The sequence below is a fragment of the Rhyacophila brunnea genome, unplaced genomic scaffold (genome assembly GCF_057557595.1).
Source record: "Rhyacophila brunnea isolate RB1 unplaced genomic scaffold, BYU_Rbru_1.0 scaffold_16, whole genome shotgun sequence".
In the NCBI taxonomy this organism is placed as follows: Eukaryota; Metazoa; Arthropoda; class Insecta; order Trichoptera; family Rhyacophilidae; genus Rhyacophila; species Rhyacophila brunnea.
Window position 1 is genome coordinate 2768768 of NW_028232816.1, and position 21568 is coordinate 2790335.

Below are 21568 nucleotides of genomic sequence, written 5' to 3' on the forward strand. Positions count from 1 at the left end.
ACAGAGAGTTAATAAATATGTAAAGACTTATAGAGATTATGACAATACAATATTTTTTAAATATTCTATTGTATATTTTTACTATAAATCATTTATGACATATCATTCAATACTTTTATTATTGTAATGAGCGTAGTTCAAATTCGAACACTTGACAGTTTATGGTGGTATATCTATACCTAGATCATTAAAATTCACAGTTTCAAAGGTAAGCAACGTAATTGCTGGAATTGAGGTTTGATAGAACATCTAGAATTACAAAGCCAAATTCAATATATCGGAGGTTCATAATTATTCTATAAAATATGTGAATATTTTATTAGGTGATCAGCTGGAAAAAGAAATATGGTGAGTGAACATTCAAATTTGAATATCATCATGCATCATTGCCAACTTAGTGTAGGTATTTCTTATCAGAATATGGCATTAAATCTAGCATTTTTTGACACCACCAACAGCTTAAATTTTATTATAAAAAAATAGAACAGGTTTTTTACCAGATTTGCTTGAAAGTCAATATACTAGTCTTAAGTAGGTAAATTATGTTCTACAGTTTAAACCAGTGTTTCTCAACATTGTTACACCTGCGGACCGCTGAAAATAAGATAAACGTTTTGCGGACCGCTAATATAGAAATAAAAATATATTATTTATATACTTCTTCTTCTTCTTTGGCCATATCCGCCCCTTAACTGGAGCATATGGATACCACGCGGCGCCTCCAAGAATCCCTGTCGCTCGCCAGTCTTCTTGCTTCGTTCCAGGTCAAACCAGCATCCCGTAGCTCCGCCGTATATACTCTGTAGATTGTATTTAGCGGTCTTCCAGGACGCCGGAATCTGGTCGACTTGAAGAACAGGCAAGCCAGGTTGAAGTTCTCTTCTGGCTTCTTTTATTTATATACTAACGTATAATGAATGACGTCTGATTGCGGTTGATTTCATCATGTAAAACCATTAATCGAAAACACTTGCATATGCATGTGTTTTAAAGATTTTATTGGAATTTTTAGCATAAGCATTTGGACGGGAAAAATTCATGGACCACCAGAAATTTTCTGTGAAGTACCGGTTGAGAAGCACTGGTTTAAACGATCGATTTTTAATAATATTTTTTTCAGTCAGTATTATACTATTTTAAAGATAATCACAGAAAGTAAATTTTGAGCAAAAATTTAAGAGTCTGGGATGAAACAGGTTCTACCCCAAGGCCTAAACAAAAACCAATCATAAGTGCGAGTGAGAAAGCATCTGCACGCTTATACCTCCGCAATACGCGTTAGAATAAAATAGAATTTCTACGGCTGAATTAAATATTTTTTGTACACGTCGCCGGTAAATATTGATTTGAATGATGACTAGTTATTTAAAAACTGCGAGCACATATTGCTGAAATTTATTATATGAGGTAAATATAAAGTTAGTGGTAATTCTTTTTAGTAATTTAGTATAAAATATGTTTAACTATGTTGTGTTTAAATTTGTTAGCCGTACTGAGAAGCAACATGACGGTATAACGTTTCATAGTTAAGTTAATAATAAAATTGAGATTCTACTGTGCAGAAGATACGCTATGAAGAAACATGGCTTCATTTTGCCAAACAATACCGACTCTCTTTATATTATTACTCTGAGGCTAACCCACTTCTTATTCTTAGTTTCAATAAAACTCAAGCTTAAATTTGTTCATAAAGAAATTGAAATATCGAATTTGATTAAGTTAAAAACAATGTCCTCTGCATAAACTTGGATGCCTGCATTTACAACCTATCTGACATTTCGTCCGGCACCAATAATTTGTGACACATTTATCAAAATATTTTTGGATAAAAAGATAACTAATATACACAGTCCTATCAGCAGTGACGTTCCGTGGGGGTAGGCAGATTGAGCGTCGCTTGGGGGCGGGAGTTACTCGAAGGGCGGCAAATCGAGATTTTGTATACTTATAAGAAATAGCTAAAAATATTTTGTTTACATGTTGTACCTACCTACAATAATAGCTTTGTAAAAATGGTGTGGAAATGAGGCGTCTAATTACAAAAAGCGACAAGTCCACAATTCAATATTTTCGGGACGTTTTCATGTTTCAAGCTTCAATTATTTGTTTTAACGTGAGATTATTTTTTCCGTTGTATTCTACGTCGAAATTAGAACCAAATGGCAATTTGTTTCAGCCGATAAACTCTTAAATGTAATAAATATAGGCAAAATAAAATAGGACATAGCGTTACTTGTACCTCACTTTTTAATTTATGCTGCATATGGCACATATTTCCATGGCACTGTCATGAGTTTACCAGATGCTTACAGCATTGGATATGCCCTTTTTAATATCGAACGTTCTCTTATTGGTTGACTTAAACACGCGCGAAATCAAGCAAGCTTTAAATAATATGAAACACGGACTTGGCGCTTTTTGTAATAAATCGAGACTTAAAATATTTTTTTTCGCGTTTTGGAATTTATAGATCAATACATATTGTGTAAAATTATACAAAGAATACGTGCGTATTTTTTTCTCGATTTTGACCAAATGTGGAATGTTTTGGAATTAGACGCCTCAAATAACAAATCTGTGTATTGCTATTAATGGTATAAACCAAATGTGTCAGAAATATCAACCAAATATGACATCAGACTTTGATGATTTGGGTAAGTGTCTAACTTAATTATATTTATTCGCTTTTTGTATCAAAATTTAATTTTGTATGCTTTATTGGTGTATATTTTGTTAGTAATGTATCAATACAACACATTTCTTAGATACTGGAGTCACAAAAGGGTGATAAAAATACTGTATAAAAAATGGGGCAGCATTTTGGTACTGCCTAGGGGCGGCATTTTAAGTAGGGACATCACTGCCTATCAGCCATAAAATATAAGTCACATTGTTGTATGCATTTCATTTTAGCTTGCATACAGTTTCATTCCATACTTTGGTACTATGACTATAAATCCTAGTCATCTGTTTCCGTCTGAAAATTAAAAAAATTTGAGGTTAATTCAATTAAATAGGTACTTACATTGTTGTTTAAAAGATTTCTGACTGCACAGGTAAGATACGTGTGGGCATAATTCAGTACGTTAATTTATCATCACTTATATTTTCGTTTACCTACTTCAATGACCATATACATAATAATTACTAGATAAAAAGAACTTTTTATTCAATTTTCTGTTGAATTATTATGCTCAATATGCTCAAACTTGAACTTGATAAATGAAGTAAATAAAAAACAAACAAACAAACAAATATAGAATACTGAAATGTCATTTTGACATTTCATTTTGATTTCCATAGTAACGCATGTATATATTAATAATTTAGTTGCTAGGACCACACCCTTAGCAACCAATAATAGTCTTTTACTTTTTACGGATTACACTGAAATAACTTTCCATTAGTAAACACAATTTAAATGTTAGAATCATCTACTACAGTCACTAAGTAGTGGAGCAAATTAATATTTATATAATTACAAGATAAAAAGAACTTTTTACATACGTTTTTAAATTTTCTGTGGAATCATATAAACTTAACTTGACTAGCTTAAACGATCAAAAATATTTGTACTTGATAGAAGTAATACTGAAATGTCATATTGATTTACATAGTAACGCACGTATATATTATTAATTTAGTTGCTTGGACCCCAGACCCTAGCAACAAAAATAATGGTGTCGAAATAACTTTTCATACAAAACAGAATCAACTGAAAATGAATTCAATTCTGCTTAAAGATGGCTAAAAGTATTAAAGTATTATAGTAAAGAATGCTTTGGCATAGTGTTCTGATATATTCTAAAAGTTTCAAATGTCTAGCTAGTCGGGAAGTTAGTTAAAAATCGATTGCAAGATTTGTACAGGACAAACAACCATCGGACAAACAAGAATACGAGCTAATAAAAACGTAAAAAGCACAAAGACTGGAGTTACATATTAACTGTTGGAAATGATTCTTTGCGATTTTTCATTTTCTGTAAACACTTTAATATTTTCCTTGCGGTCTGAAGAATGTCTCCAATGCTTTCCTTCTTAATTAACTTTAATTTAAAAATGAATCACTCGATTTCAAATTCGGATTGTATTATGAATACATTGGTTTTGCTCTATGAAAAAACGGGCAATAGTGATTTGTATTGCATTTTTATAATATCGTTTGTAAAATTTTACTGCCATACAATAATGCAGTTGAACAATTATTTGTTCGAAACTCAATGCACATTCACCAGCGGCGAGGGATGGAGGTCGGCTGTTAAGATCCGACATAAATAGTGCACACTAAACTTTGTCAGTCATACTTATTTGTTTTCGATGGATGCAGACAATGACATTAATATGGAAGAAGCATCTGGGAAAAAAAATGATACTCACTTTTTTGTTGGGTCTGCCGAATGGCATAATCTGTTTTAACGCCATTACAATAAAGGTGATATTGCTATAAATTCCCGATGCTTTTTGTCCGGTCTGTCGAATGGTTTGGTTCGAATGGGTTCGCTCAAATGAACATTGACACTAGAAACACTGTTCTAACGCCATTACAATAAAGGTGATATTGCTATAAATTCCCGATGCGTGATATCGCATAATGGAAATTGCGTGACCTCTACCTATACATGTGCGAATGCCGCTATGCGCGAATTTACTTACTAGCTACTGTATTGAGTGCGATGTCCATTAATAATGTCATTGGATTGCAGATAGATGGTGTTGATTCGTTTTTTTAAATTTATAACCCTATCTAACCAAGCCATAATAGATAAAAATAATCGGTACAAATCGGTTATGTGGAATACAGCGGAAAACGCATTTTGAAAATAGTCGATATACTGGATTGTTTGTTAGATTAACCTAACCAAACCTAACCTAAACTAACCCAAACTTACTAATAATCCAGTATATAGGGTATTTTCAAAATGTGTTTGCCGCTGTATTCCACATAACCGACTAGAACCAAATAATCTTCTATCAACAAAATAATAGGTATCTAAAATTATGTATGTTTAAATGGCATAATTTCTGATATTTTATAGATAGACTAATTTTTTTTGACGATTATCTAGTATGGCTTGGTTTACGGACGGTTTAATTGAGTTTTAAAAACTAACCAATACTATAATATGAGGCGCCGAGTCGCTAAACTGGCTCCTGGCGATTTTTCGATAAAATGAGTTTTGAATGTACTTAGATGCTCTATCGATAGATCTATCGACTTTTCCAGTTGAGAGTTTCAAATTCCTCCCAATTTCATCAAAAAATCAAAATTAATATTGACGTGAGTCGCCAAGCGCACTCTTTGAAAAAATAAGGAGTCGCTAAATTGTCTCTAAAATCTCTATACAACCCAGTGTTGCCAACCGTACTATAATTATAGTATTTGTACTATAATTTTGGTCCGCGTACTATGTACGATATAAAATAGGTATAGTACGCCCAAAACACTGTAATTTTGAAAATCGTACTATAATTTTATATAAAAGTACTATAATTCAGCATTTGCCATTTCGCAATCGAGTGGTCTTCGAAATATTCCCGCGGCGAAATATTTTTCCCAAAAAAAACAAGCCGACTATGAAAAATCGGGAACCTGCGGCCCGCGACGAAATATTTTTCCTAATAAAAACGAGCCGACTATGAAAAATTGGGAAAAATTTTATTTTCAACAGATGACAACGCGTACTATATTTTATCTCCAAATACTATAATTTTGGAGGCTCTGTACTATAATTCCACTTTCAAAATATGGCAACACTGATACAACCGCGTCAAACCGTTCGCGTCTGTGCAGTGAGAAAGTCTTGATTTTGCTTCGTCTATTTGCTTGTTTTTACTAATTAATAATGGATGTTTCATTAGTAAGTGTGACAGAATCTCTACCTGGAGAATCAAGGAAGCGTTTAAGAAATCCAGCTGGCTGGAAATGTAACGTGTTACGCCAAGAAAGGTATTTTAAAATTGACATTGCTAACATTAATTTTTGCTATAGATGTTTCAATAATCCAGTGGTGTTTCATAATAATATTTTTTGTTTCGTATGCTTTTTTTTAAATTATGCCGTAGATACATATTGTATATTTATTGTATATTTAGCGTGATGTAATTATTATGAGATCTCTAAGTACAGATTTTTAACATATTTTGCTTGTGTCAAAAAATAATATTATTGGGACCTTTAATAATTGAACATTATTTTTTAACACTCCCGTTGCCACGATGGTCTCGGAGTTTAGAAATGACCTTAAATCATAGATACCTCACTTATTATTATGTATATAAACGTCTACTTTTAGCTATCTGTAGATAAAATATTTAGGCATAAAAAGAAAAATATGTCGGTAGTTGAATTGAATGTCTTATATGTAAAATTAATCATTTTTCGAAAGTCTAATCAATATTTTGATAAGACAGTGACAGGGCTATCTAGAAAGATATATGTTAGAGAAACGCGCATAATAGTAATGTAAACATGAGACACTATTTTAAAATGTCATTTGTTAGTCAGAGATAGAAATTTATGTCTTTGTTCAACATAATTCTGTGAAGGATGCATTCAGCCGTAGCCTCTTACAATATATCGAACCTTGAATTATAAATGTTTCAAATGCATCTGACGATAAACGCCAAAGCAACCCTTAATGTAATGTTATAAGTGTTCATTTTAGCAAGTCAACTTCGCTTTATATGCCGTTTATTCCAAAATACTGACCGGAAAGGCTCAGTTTTATTGCGCCCGTAATAAAAATAAATTTACCCGGATTTTGAATACAAACCCTTATTGCCAGGTATGTAAGAATTACATCGGTTTGTGGGCCATTTGTATTTGAAAACTTCGAGCGACCTAAAAAAAACATACTATTATTTGGGTGCACAGCAGGCAGTCGAACGGTTAGATTTGTGCGTACTCCCATCATCTACACGTCGATTATCAAATTGACAAATATTTTTGAAAATATTTAATCATGCCGAGAAGATATTTAACAGAGGAAGAAATCAGGGTGGCTGCAGAGGAGTTTTGTGATGACTCTGATATTGAGTTTGAAGTGAACGACAATAATATTTCGGATAATGAAAATTTAATAGAAGTTTATAATATATAAGTATTAAATTGCGGTACCTATCATATTATACATATGTATAAAAGTAGATTTTTCTGGGGATACAATATTACATTAAATATATGTTTATGTATTTTATTATTGACTATAAAACCTCTTGTTATGAAATTATCTAAAAGTCGATGTGATATATCTATAGTCTAAGAGGTATAGACTTAATACGTGCATATAGGTTCAAGTAACGTAGTGATTTAATTTTTTTAATGTGTATTATTTCAACATAATAAACATAATATTAAAATATATTTAGTGGAAACTATACGATCGGAGTATTTTTGTTGTTTACTTATTCTTATGTAAGTATATTTTTAATGTGTTTTAAAATCCGATTTTTAATAAAACCTATTAACATGATACAATAAGATCACAATTTTTAAAATTATGTATACAGGGAATCGATATTGCAAAATTATAACTATTATTTTATGTGGTAAACGTGATAACGCAAGTCCATGCAGATGTTATGCTACCTAAAAACATCCCTCGTTCGCTTCGGATGAATTAGCCACCCCCACTCTCCGTGAAATGACAGCGTGTGTTGGTTGTTCCATTTAAAACAGATCGAGACATGCCGTGGTTTGGTTATGACGTACATTTATCGATGTTCGATTATTATACACGATTATAAGACAATTGCATGTGATATACACAGAATAACATGTTAAACGATGACTAAATAGTATTTAAAAACATACTTTACCTTTTGAAGCAATCAATTAGCTTTTAAAATGCCTTAAAATGCCAAATTTCCATCGGGACACTGAGTGGACGGCATGGGATCGGGCGTAATTTTTTTACCATGGTAAGGGAAAGGTTAATCACTTGATGACTTTCTAAGCGAATCCATAAGTATAATAAATTGATTTAAGATAACTGCCATAAATCTCATTATATATAGTTACATAATATCTAAGTATAGTCATTATTTTATACTTTTGTATATATATTTTATAAACCTCTATCTTTACTTTTTATTTTTAAAGTTAATAATTATTGTATTTTTCATAATTTGTTGCAGATATTCATCTAAAAAATTGCCCGAGTATCCTCAGTGTAATCATGACACTAAGAACTTCAAGTGCAGTTCATTAAATGGAACTGATATTAGACATTTCCATACTGCATTTTATGAAAAGGCAGTGAAACTTGCTCAAGATACATTTATAGTGAAGTATTGTGAAGGAGTTTCAGTGATGTCACACAGTGGGGCTGAAAGAAAAAAATCTTTCAATATAAAATATTATGCCCGAAAAAGTCAAACTGGTGCTTTGGTTCCCGTATGCTAAAAAACCTTTTTGGGTATTTTAAACATTAAAAAAGGTAGAATCCAAGGTGTTGTGAAGCGCTTTCAAAATAGCGCGGGAAAACTTCCCACCGAGAGAAGAGGTGGCGATAAGGCACATGCGAGTTTTATAGGGAAAAGAGCAAGTATTGTTGCATTTTTAAAGGAGTTAAAAGATAGTGAGCCACATTACTGCCGGAATAAGACGCAGAGTCTGGTATACTTATCGGCGGAACTAAATATCACGAAGTTATGGAAGATGTATAATAGCATACATAGACTGAAACACCGCAATTAATAATTATTTATTATCTGTGGTCGATATACTGTAAAGTATATTCCGTTGAAACGATTAAACAATACATTGTGTTTTATTATGCTTTCTATGTATGTGTTATTGTGACCATCACTTATTCACATATTTGGTATACTTGTGTAATTTCTTGCTCGCTTCTCATTAATAAACACGATTCTTTATTCTGAAAAAATGTTTTTTTTCTATGTACATACATACATACCTACCGCTATAAATGCTAAAAAGATGCAATGTAAAAAAGGATTTACCGTGTAGTAGGTAAGTACGGTTAGAAAATATTTGTTTGGCAAAATAAATTCTAAAATATCTACGAGGGTGGGTCAATAAGCCCTTAGAAAAGCCGACAGGTGGCGCGACTAGTACTGTAAGCGGTTTGTTTTCATGCAGCGGCACTACCGATTCAGTATGCTGCGAAGTTTCAATCAGATTGGTCGGTTTGTTGTGTGTTTCTCGTACATTTAAAAAAAAAATTTGCTTGTGGAAAATGGAAAAATGGAAAATGGAGAAAATTGAGTTTAGAGCTGTTATTAAACATTTTAATATAAAAGGGTTAACAGCAAAGGAAATAAAAAATGAGTTGGATTTAGTTCACGGCATATCTGCTCCTTCACTTGCAACTATTTATAACTGGTTAAATGAATTTAAACGTGGTCGTACATCAACAAAGGATGAACCACGCTCAGGACGTCCTGTAGAGGTGACTACACCAGAAATGATCAATAAAATCCACGATATGGTGTTAAGTGACCGAAGATTAAAGTTGAGTGAGATAATTGAGGTTACAGGGATCTCAAAAGGTAGCGTCATTTCTATTTTACATGACAAATTGGGCATGAAAAATATTTCTGCAAGATGGGTGCCGCGTTTGCTCACAGTCGACAATAAACGCAATAGGGTGGTGGCCTCTAAAGCCCTGTTGTCGCTCATGCAACGCAATCCGGATGAATTTTTTCGTCGCTTTGTGACTGTAGATGAAACATGGATACACCACTATACTCCCGAGACGAAAGAACGGTCAAAGCAGTGGATTGCGAAGGCAAACCATGTCCAAAAAAGGCGAAAACCGTGAAATCAGCTGGTAAGGTTATGGCTACTGTATTTTGGGATGCACGTGAAATTATTTTCGTTGACTATTTGGAAAAAGGAAAAACAATAACAGGGGATTATTATGCATCTTTATTGGACCAGCTAAAAAACAAAATTGAAGAAAAACGGCCTCATTTAAACAGGAAAAAAATCCTCTTTCATCAGGACAATGCCCGTGTTCACACATGTTTACGATCAATGGCTAAAATTGAAGAATTGAAGTTCGAATTGGTCGACCACCCACCGTATTCGCCAGATTTAGCCCCCAGTGACTTTTTCCTTTTCCCAAACTTAAAAAAATGGCTAAGTGGACAACGTTTTTTTTCAAATGAAGAAGTCATCGATCGGACAAATGCTTATTTTGAGGACCTTCCGAAAACTTATTTTTCCGACGGTTTAAAAAAAATTGAGAAACGTCTAACCAAGTGTATTGAGCTCCAAGGAGATTATGTTGAGAAATAAAAAAAAAAAACAAAAATAAAAACTGTTTTAATGCTTTTTTCTAAGGAATTATTGACCCACCCTCGTATATTAATTGAAATAAATACGGCCCGCTACTGAACAGTCATTTCCGGCCGACCTTATTCCAGTAAGTGCCAAACTCGACTCTATTGACATCTAACGTCAAAGTGTGAGTCACAAATTTGGCTCCTTGCGACAGCGAGTGATGCAAGTGTGCTCTCCGGACAATTAAAATGCATTTATTTGGAATATTGGCGCATATAAATTGAATTTGACGTTTTAATTTACTATTCCATATAAACTATACTACTAGAAAATTCTATACTACTAGAGAATCCATAAGTATAATAAATTGATTTAAGATAACTGCCATAAATCTCATTATATATAGTTACATAATATCTAAGTATAGTCATTATTTTATACTTTTGTATATATATTTTATAAACCTCTATCTTTACTTTTTATTTTTAAAGTTAATAATTATTGTATTTTTCATAATTTGTTGCAGATATTCATCTAAAAAATTGCCCGAGTATCCTCAGTGTAATCATGACACTAAGAACTTCAAGTGCAGTTCATTAAATGGAACTGATATTAGACATTTCCATACTGCATTTTATGAAAAGGCAGTGAAACTTGCTCAAGATACATTTATAGTGAAGTATTGTGAAGGAGTTTCAGTGATGTCACACAGTGGGGCTGAAAGAAAAAAATCTTTCAATATAAAATATTATGCCCGAAAAAGTCAAACTGGTGCTTTGGTTCCCGTATGCTAAAAAACCTTTTTGGGTATTTTAAACATTAAAAAAGGTAGAATCCAAGGTGTTGTGAAGCGCTTTCAAAATAGCGCGGGAAAACTTCCCACCGAGAGAAGAGGTGGCGATAAGGCACATGCGAGTTTTATAGGGAAAAGAGCAAGTATTGTTGCATTTTTAAAGGAGTTAAAAGATAGTGAGCCACATTACTGCCGGAATAAGACGCAGAGTCTGGTATACTTATCGGCGGAACTAAATATCACGAAGTTATGGAAGATGTATAATAGCATACATAGACTGAAACACCGCAATTAATAATTATTTATTATCTGTGGTCGATATACTGTAAAGTATATTCCGTTGAAACGATTAAACAATACATTGTGTTTTATTATGCTTTCTATGTATGTGTTATTGTGACCATCACTTATTCACATATTTGGTATACTTGTGTAATTTCTTGCTCGCTTCTCATTAATAAACACGATTCTTTATTCTGAAAAAATGTTTTTTTTCTATGTACATACATACATACCTACCGCTATAAATGCTAAAAAGATGCAATGTAAAAAAGGATTTACCGTGTAGTAGGTAAGTACGGTTAGAAAATATTTGTTTGGCAAAATAAATTCTAAAATATCTACGAGGGTGGGTCAATAAGCCCTTAGAAAAGCCGACAGGTGGCGCGACTAGTACTGTAAGCGGTTTGTTTTCATGCAGCGGCACTACCGATTCAGTATGCTGCGAAGTTTCAATCAGATTGGTCGGTTTGTTGTGTGTTTCTCGTACATTTAAAAAAAAAATTTGCTTGTGGAAAATGGAAAAATGGAAAATGGAGAAAATTGAGTTTAGAGCTGTTATTAAACATTTTAATATAAAAGGGTTAACAGCAAAGGAAATAAAAAATGAGTTGGATTTAGTTCACGGCATATCTGCTCCTTCACTTGCAACTATTTATAACTGGTTAAATGAATTTAAACGTGGTCGTACATCAACAAAGGATGAACCACGCTCAGGACGTCCTGTAGAGGTGACTACACCAGAAATGATCAATAAAATCCACGATATGGTGTTAAGTGACCGAAGATTAAAGTTGAGTGAGATAATTGAGGTTACAGGGATCTCAAAAGGTAGCGTCATTTCTATTTTACATGACAAATTGGGCATGAAAAATATTTCTGCAAGATGGGTGCCGCGTTTGCTCACAGTCGACAATAAACGCAATAGGGTGGTGGCCTCTAAAGCCCTGTTGTCGCTCATGCAACGCAATCCGGATGAATTTTTTCGTCGCTTTGTGACTGTAGATGAAACATGGATACACCACTATACTCCCGAGACGAAAGAACGGTCAAAGCAGTGGATTGCGAAGGCAAACCATGTCCAAAAAAGGCGAAAACCGTGAAATCAGCTGGTAAGGTTATGGCTACTGTATTTTGGGATGCACGTGAAATTATTTTCGTTGACTATTTGGAAAAAGGAAAAACAATAACAGGGGATTATTATGCATCTTTATTGGACCAGCTAAAAAACAAAATTGAAGAAAAACGGCCTCATTTAAACAGGAAAAAAATCCTCTTTCATCAGGACAATGCCCGTGTTCACACATGTTTACGATCAATGGCTAAAATTGAAGAATTGAAGTTCGAATTGGTCGACCACCCACCGTATTCGCCAGATTTAGCCCCCAGTGACTTTTTCCTTTTCCCAAACTTAAAAAAATGGCTAAGTGGACAACGTTTTTTTTCAAATGAAGAAGTCATCGATCGGACAAATGCTTATTTTGAGGACCTTCCGAAAACTTATTTTTCCGACGGTTTAAAAAAAATTGAGAAACGTCTAACCAAGTGTATTGAGCTCCAAGGAGATTATGTTGAGAAATAAAAAAAAAAAACAAAAATAAAAACTGTTTTAATGCTTTTTTCTAAGGAATTATTGACCCACCCTCGTATATTAATTGAAATAAATACGGCCCGCTACTGAACAGTCATTTCCGGCCGACCTTATTCCAGTAAGTGCCAAACTCGACTCTATTGACATCTAACGTCAAAGTGTGAGTCACAAATTTGGCTCCTTGCGACAGCGAGTGATGCAAGTGTGCTCTCCGGACAATTAAAATGCATTTATTTGGAATATTGGCGCATATAAATTGAATTTGACGTTTTAATTTACTATTCCATATAAACTATACTACTAGAAAATAACTTAAATTACACTTAAAGTTATCACACTGCCCATAACAGTTTTTCGTGATTTACTCAAAACTCAAAAAACCGCCAAGAGCCAGTTTAGCGACTCGGCGCCTCATATATAACCTGCAAAATTATAGTCTTAGTTCAATGAAAACAAATACTACACCCTTCACCACTGATGTCCACATCTGCAAACATTACTATCAAATTAAATGTAGTTTGGACGGACTACATCGTACAAGTTGGTATACTATTATCAAAACAATATTCCACAAGACTAAGTGTCACTACTTGCGATGAGATAGTAAAAATTTTCCCACAAATATGATCACACTTGCTTATTTTATTTTACAACGTTTTTTTACAACATTTTTATTAGGTCGTATTCTTATTTGTCCGGTGGTTGTTTATCCGGTGGTTGTTTGTCCTGTACAAATCTTTCAATCGATTTTTAATTAACTTCCCGACTAACTGGACATTTGAAACTTTTAGAATATATCAGAACACGATGCCAATGCATTTTTTTTTCGGAAGAAATCCGTAATCCAATCCACTATTATTGGTTGCTAGGGTCCTAACAACTAAATTATTTATATATACGTGCGTTACTATGGAAATCAATATGAGTGTCAAAATGACATTTCAGTATTATTTCTATCAAATACAATTTTTTTTGATCGTTTAAGCTAGTCAAGTCAAGTTTATATGATTCAACAGAAAATTTAAAAACGTTGTATATAAAAAGTTCTTTTTATCTTGTAATTATTATTTGTTAGTACATTTACAGATGTTTACCATCCGCAATAGTTTTTATAGAATATTTATCTGTTTACAGACAGATGTATATTGATCAGCACCAGGCTAATGATTTTACGTTTCAACAGTCAAAATGTATAAGTAATGAACTGAATAAATGTTTAGTACGACTGATTTTACTTAAATAGGAAGTGTTTATAATATTATTATATACTTAGAATAGAAACTTATTATAATTATATATTATGCAACCAAACGTACACTTGTATTTTCTTGATCCTCAAGTATTTCCATTTCTTCCAATGTTTTCCTTTTGAAAAATCCATACTGAAAACATAAAAACAAAAACATTTAGTGCCTTATGCGTGCAATGTCGCAACCTTACTGAAGCTAAATAGTGGTTGATCCATATTTTAGCCAAAAGTGTCATAAAAAATGTAAATCAAATGTATTCAGGTGGTTAATTATTACAATAAGTTAACCGTCTCAACTGTCAAAGAGTGCTATCCTTTAACACCCCCTCTCTTGGCTGTGTTCACTTTTAGAGCGAGATAGAGTACGTCAATTACATATTGAAAATTGAGATTTTGACAAAATAATATAAGTATGTCACGGATCACGTCATCTGCCTCAATTTATTGTTATCCGCGAGCTGTCAAATATCAAGTGACTAGTAAGTAGTAACATAATATTATTGTTTTACTACATCGTCACTGTAGGATTGGTTTGTTGAATAGACCAAATGTTCAGGAGACGAAAAACAAATTTCATAATCCTATATTTAAATTGTTATTTTTACAGCATATGAATGATGTATTCATTACCATTATAAAATAATTTAAAGAAAAGGATGGTTCTAGTCCATTTAGACACAACAAAACATTCTGCATTAAAAGGTTGATTTCGACAAAAACAGATATTCGACAAACCAATCCTATAGCGACGACATGCTGCAAAAACATGATTAATAAAATTGTAGGTTATGTTATGTTTGACGTTTCAATCAAAATTTCGATCATTTCGAGGTTCGGGTGGAAAAACCATACATACGCCGGCACGAACATTCCCGAATTTGAGACGTATTTCACACGCATGTCTACCAACTTAAATTTTCGCCTTTCGAATTTGTGGTGTTGGATTATTTAATAGAAAACACTTACCCGATACAGTACATATCCTATTATGACTAGTAATAAAACTCCAAGTAAAACAGAGAGGATTACGACCCAAACAGGTAAATCAGATGGCGGGCGTTCTCCGGATATCTTTGAACTATACCAGCCGGATGCTCGGAATCTACGAAAAATAAGTTTGTTATCATTTGTGGCGGAACTTCGACTTATGGGACCTCTGGTAAAAAGTTAAGTAGGTACCTAACGCTAATAAGTATTGGATATTTTTGTTTATAAATATTATGTTGTTATAATTTTATTCGACAAAATTTACATTGTGATAACGATTAACATAATAAAATCTCCGATCTGTAATCGACAGAATTAATAATGATAGAATAAATGAGCACTTCTTCTTGGTCGTACCCTCATGGCTGAGGATCAAAGGTTTGAATTTTGTCATCCTTTGAGATCTGGAATGCATAGTGCCCCAGTTAGCTCCTTCACTTGGTCACTCCAGCGTGCCGACGCTCTTCCTTTGCTTCGCTTTCCCTGGAGGCCACCCAAAACCTTCAGTCTCTCCAGGTTGTCCGGTCCGTGCACAATACAATATGTCTAAAAAACTGCGTCTCATACATATTATTGAGAGCCGATACTTTATCTGCAGTCTCTAAATGATTGACTGGTTCGTCTTGTGCTCTGTCCAAGAAATACGAACCATTTAGCGTCAACGCCACATCTCGAAGGCATCAATCTTCCATTCCCTTGCCTTCAGGGTCCTCTTTTCCACTCGCTGGGATTAGCTGGACGCTTTTGAACATTACAGACAGCTCTCGACTTTCGTACAAGTCGCTATTTCATACATTTCTTACGATTTTATGAAGCCATTATTACTACAACTATTGTTTCTTCCTATTTTACGTAACTCATTTTTATTTCTTTTAATATTTTGTAGATATTAATATGTACAAAGAACTGCAATTTTATAAAATATTTTTCATCTAAACTAGTGTTTTTGTTAGTCCTTGGTCCCAAATAAACAAAATTTACATGTGTTTATATGCACCCCGACTTACGCGAAATCGACATAAGCGATTTTCGTCAGACCCACCTATCGCGTAACTTTGGGGCATTACTGTGATACCAGATGAAGGTCTCCCACAGGAGACCACCTCAAAGGGCGGACCGAACCATCAACTTTCCCAAAACACCACAGCCTACGTCCACTCTTCGCACCCCCACTGAAATTTCTGACTTTAAAATTCGTCTGCGCCCCCGCCAAAATTCAAACAGACTGACACAAGCTACCGAAAACAGCGCCGCCACGAGACAAAGAAATCCGTCGGTAAAACAAAGAGGTTCGCAACCGACAGAACAACAGCTCCGTGACACCGCGTATTCCATTTTGATGCGCGCTAAAGCTCTCTCTTGCCTCGGACGTCGAACAGCCAGAGACACCGCGTCTGCAGCCCGCCAAATCGCCATTACTCATAACCGAATACGAAAATACCCTGCAATAACTTTCAACATAATATATTAAACACTGCCAAGCGACAACGTGCGTTTCTCTCAATTCCACCCCGCTTCTGGCCTGCTGGTGATACGGTCTTCACCATTCTCCTCGACAGAGAAAGGCCGGTATCAACTGTATTCAACAAAAAAACAGTGAATTTTCAATCTATGCAGTTTTAGATAGTTTGATAATTGGGTTTTTGACAATTGAATTGAAAAGGTTAATATACTATTATAACTATATTAATATAACCTATAACTAATATTTTACTATTTGTTAGAGTGAAATCGGTCCACATTTCAGATTGTGTCTTACATACTGATACCGGCCTTTCTCTGTTGAGGAGAATAGTGAAGACAGTATCACTAGCAGGCCAGAAGCGGGGTGGAATTGAGAGAAACGCACGTTGTGGATGCTGACAGGAGTTTATTATATCGTAGTTAGTTATTTGCAGGGTATTTTAATATTCGGTCATGGGTAATGGCGATTTGGAGGGCTGCAGATGTGGTGTCGCGGGCTGGGCTGGAGATGCTTGTGGCTTGGCGTCCGAGGCGAGAAGCCAGGGCTTGCAGCTTGGCGCGCTGCCGACGCGGTCTTTTTTCTTGCTGGGCTGGAGATGCTTGTTGCTTGGCGTCCGAGGCGAGAGAGAGCTTTTCGCGCGCATCAAACTGTCGGATCCGCGGCGTCATCGCGCTGTCAGTTGCGAACCTCTCTGTTTTACCGACGGATTGACTACTGGCGGCGCTATCTTGTGTGGCCGTTTTCGACAGACCGTGTCTCTGTGTTTTGGCGGGAGCGCGGACGAATTTGAAGTTCAGATTTTCAGTGGAAGTAGGCTGTGGTGTTTTGGGAAAGTTGATGGTTCGGTCTGCCCTTTGATGTGGTCTCCTGTGGGAGACCTTCATCTGGTATCAATACAAACTTAGTACCTACATAATCAAATTATATAATTTGATGTATTAAATAAAGAGTATAGCACCCACGGTGGCCGCGCGGCATAAGCGTTGGACTATCACGCTGTGGGTCTCAGGTTCGAATCCTGGGTCTGGCAAGTACACATATTGTTTTTCAGTTTGTGTGTGAGTCAGGGTATGGACCTAATAGGTTGAGCAAGTGGCTGACATCCATTTCTCGTAAAAAAACAAAATCTGTTAATACAAACCTCTACTCTGTGGAGGCCCATATGATCCTATTAGGATCGGACATGGTCAAAAAAAAAAAAATAGAATGGTAGCCAAAGTAGGACTCATAAACAAAGTTATCCTGATTTATAGTAAAATATTTTTTTATTGGATTTGATACTTACACAGATTTAGAATTACTATTTTCTACCTCAGCAAACGTTGTAAGGTTAATTGATATTTTATTGCCAATAATTTTATCTGTAAAACAAATAAAACGAGATTATTATATTGATAGAATCGGCCACATAATATTTGATAGGTATTAATTTATTAAACACCCACAGTGGTCGCGCGGCTTAAGCGTTGGACTATAACGCCGTGGGTCTCTGGTTCGAATCCTGGGTTTGGCAAGTATACATACTGTTTTTGAATTTGTGTGTGAGTCAGGGTATGGACCTAATAGGTTGAGCAAGTGGCTGACATCCATTTCTCGTAAAAACAAAATCTGTTAATACAAACCTCTACTTTGTGGAGGTCCATATGATCCTATTAGGATCGGACATGGTCGAAAAATTTTTTTTTTTATTATTTTAAACTTGACTTTTGGCATGTCAATTTTTTGCTCCATAATCAATCAAAAAGCTTCCATCGCAATTATTGTCATGCATCTAACTGCCATTGGGTGCCCTGTGGGAACGGAAGACTCAAACCACTGGGTAATCCTCACACTAGGTAGATCCACGATAGTGTGTTATGTTCTGCATCCTGTTGCCATATGAAAATAAAGAAGAAGTAGCATCGAAAAGGTAAGGACGACAAGATGATAAGACACTCACTTATATTCTGAAGATCAAGTTTCAAATTAAATTTGATGTTGGCGCCACTGCCGCTGTGAAATAATGCACCATCACGGCACTTGACAGCCATGCACGTTACCTTGCTATCACTGCAATTCAGGTACATCCAATTTGGTATTATTGTTGGTGACGGCTCTAGTGGAGCCATTGGTCTCGGAAATTGTCCTGAAATGAAGGATTATTAAATTGATGTGCCACACGATTAGGTTATAAATGTATGGCCAGATTAAAAGAATTCTGAGTCCTAAGTACAACGTTAATTCGGGGTTACTGCCAAATGTTGGTAAGTCGATAATTTAGGTATTTAGTGTTAACAACGGATTATGTGTCTATATATAAATATGTATACTAGAAAAAGTCATTCGATATATAGATCATGCACATAAAGCACATATAAATTAGCATTTTGCCTGATTTTAGAAGGCATGTCAAACTTAAAATTGCAATTACTCCATAACATGATTTCGAGACTTACCAACTTTTGGCAGTGATGTTATTATATGAGTTTCTTGAAAAAATAAATAAGGTCTTCTGTTTACATGCATCATTGCATATTGCAACCACAAGATGTCGTCACTTCTCTCAGTCGATCGCTACATCGGTCCATCTGATGTGTAGATGGGTTTTGTAGTATCATTGCACAGATTTTGAGGGTTGGCTATGGCAACAGAATCACAAGGGCTGTCACAAGGATACCAGGTGATTGAACTTATTTTTTAAACCACATACTTCATTTCCCACACATCACCACATCACCACAGATTCACACCCTCACAAATATCTCACAGAATCTTGACTTGAAAATTTTATCTATGGCAACCAAAATAAATATTGTCTGCTTCTTTCTAACTACATTATTGTAAGAAACCAAATATTAATTTAAATCTTCAATCGATTGTGAAACTTTTACCTTGCGTTGAGTTGTCATAATTCAGTCGGATTGTATCTGTGGTATTATAGACAGTCGGAGATGGTGTTGCTGAACTTAGAGTTTCCAATTGACCCGATATTCTCACAGATGGAATTTTCGAGTCTTCATCAGAGAAGCTTCCAGTGATCGGTACACATAGTATTGACGCTGTAGCCTAGAAGACATACTATATTAATTAGGTACGAATGCTTTTCTGGTTTTGCCATTTATCCATGTGTCACATGGCCAGCCAGTTGCTGGCGTTACGTTTGGCTAAATCTAACATTCTCTCTATTCTATGTCTTATAGAGACTTATCGGTTTTTGGAAATAGATGCTTCGTATTATGTCCTAATTTTCAAAAATAATAATGTATATTCTAACCATATTAGCACTTATTTGCGAATTACGATGGTAGTGCTAGTTATCTTCGAATGGTTGCAATGTTCGCAATAAATGAAAATTTTCGATTGCATATTGCGTTAAGATCATGACGTACCATTTATTTTAATATGCAACAATCATCATTTTCTACAAACAGTTTACCATATTGCATTCGAAGTATGAGCAATAACTAGCACTACCATCGATGTTTATAGTTTCGTGTCATGGCCTGACTATAGTGGGCCTTGTGGTGACCCCAATGACAGAATGAGATATGTTAATAAGATATTATCTATTAAGACGATACGATTACAAATAATTTTCAAGTATAGGCGCGACGAAATTTTGGAAATCGCTCTATAGTCTCCAAAAACACACACAGTCATATCTATAAAACTGGCGAAAATAATTTATGTTATAAGTCAAAAAGACATACATCTATTCAGGGAAAAGGCACTAAAGAGATTTAGTGCTTTTTCTTTTCTCAATCTCAGGCGATATTCACAAAATTCTGCGTGCGAAACTGTTTTTTCTTTTTGTACTTTAATCACCGAAAATGCACTAAGTCAAGTACTAAAGATCTACCATCGTAAGTTGGCAGCCGGTCGAATTTGAAACTAAAATTGTCTATCGAGGATAAATTTGTTACAAATGCCATTTAATTTTACAACATGTTTCTCGAATTATGGATTGCATAATATTTGTACAGAAATCTACTACCAATAAAAAATTATAAATTACCATTTTTATGTTAGTTATGGTAATATTCTCAATGTCATACTAGCGCCCTCGCTGAAATGCCAATTTATGATGGTAGATCTATACCTTCGTATTTTTTCCAAAAAGTAGCAAACCTGCGGTTATTTTTTAGTACCACATTAAGAAATTTGTAGCCAATAATCTGTAATTTGAAAAGCATAACTACATGACCTTTTATATATATATAAAAAAAGTTAAGACCATGCAAACTTTCAAACTCGATTATCTCAAAACTAGTATTTTTTACTATTACTGCTTATTCGCAGTATACCCACGATACATAATTTGAAAACACGAATCCTGCTGGGTGACCCTTTTTAAAAAGATTTTTTCTATTGGTTATACATTTCTCAGAAGTTTAATAATATCAAATATTGTTACCTACTTGTGGTTTAAAAACTTTCATGACAGTAATATTAGTCATGGTATTGGGATCCATGTAAGCGACAGGTAAAAAGAACCACATCGTAATTCCATGCAACGTAGTTGGACCTTCATTTTTAATCTGCAATAAAAAGATATCGATCGCTGACATTAAATTACATACATCAATAAGATTCAGCGTTTATTTTATATAATTGAGATCGGGGATATTGAAGAATCTTCTATGAAGATGGAGTCTAAAATATGTGAAATTGAAGCTAAAAAAATGTTGAAGATTACAAAAAGCGACAAGTCCACAATTCAATATTTTCGGGAAACAACGTTTTCATGTTTTAAGCTTCAATTATTTGTTTTAACGTGAGATTATTTTTTCAGTTGTATTCTATGTCGAAATTAGAACCAAATGACAATTTATTTCAGCCGATAAACTCTTAAATGTAATAAATATAGGCAAACTAAAATTGGACATAGCGCTACTTGTACCTCACTTTTTAATTTATGCTGCATAAGGCACATATTTCTGTGGCACTGTCATGAGTTTACCAGATGCTACAGCATG

The 21568-nt window shown here is 34.5% G+C and overlaps 1 protein-coding gene across 1 annotated transcript in view; it reads right to left on the minus strand.

The window, feature by feature from the left end:
• Positions 1-2829: 2829 nt before the first annotated feature.
• LOC147074208 (integrin alpha-PS3-like) overlaps positions 2830-21568 on the minus strand; it is a 75591-nt gene continuing 56852 nt past the window's right edge. The window contains exons 19-25 of the mRNA XM_085944018.1: positions 21011-21130; positions 19484-19658; positions 18553-18738; positions 17899-17974; positions 15128-15263; positions 14229-14294; positions 2830-2977 (exon numbers count right to left, since the gene is read on the minus strand). Coding sequence (XP_085800144.1) covers positions 2960-2977; positions 14229-14294; positions 15128-15263; positions 17899-17974; positions 18553-18738; positions 19484-19658; positions 21011-21130 — 777 coding nt within the window. The 3' untranslated portion in view covers positions 2830-2959. The remainder of the gene's footprint in view (positions 2978-14228; positions 14295-15127; positions 15264-17898; positions 17975-18552; positions 18739-19483; positions 19659-21010; positions 21131-21568) is intronic.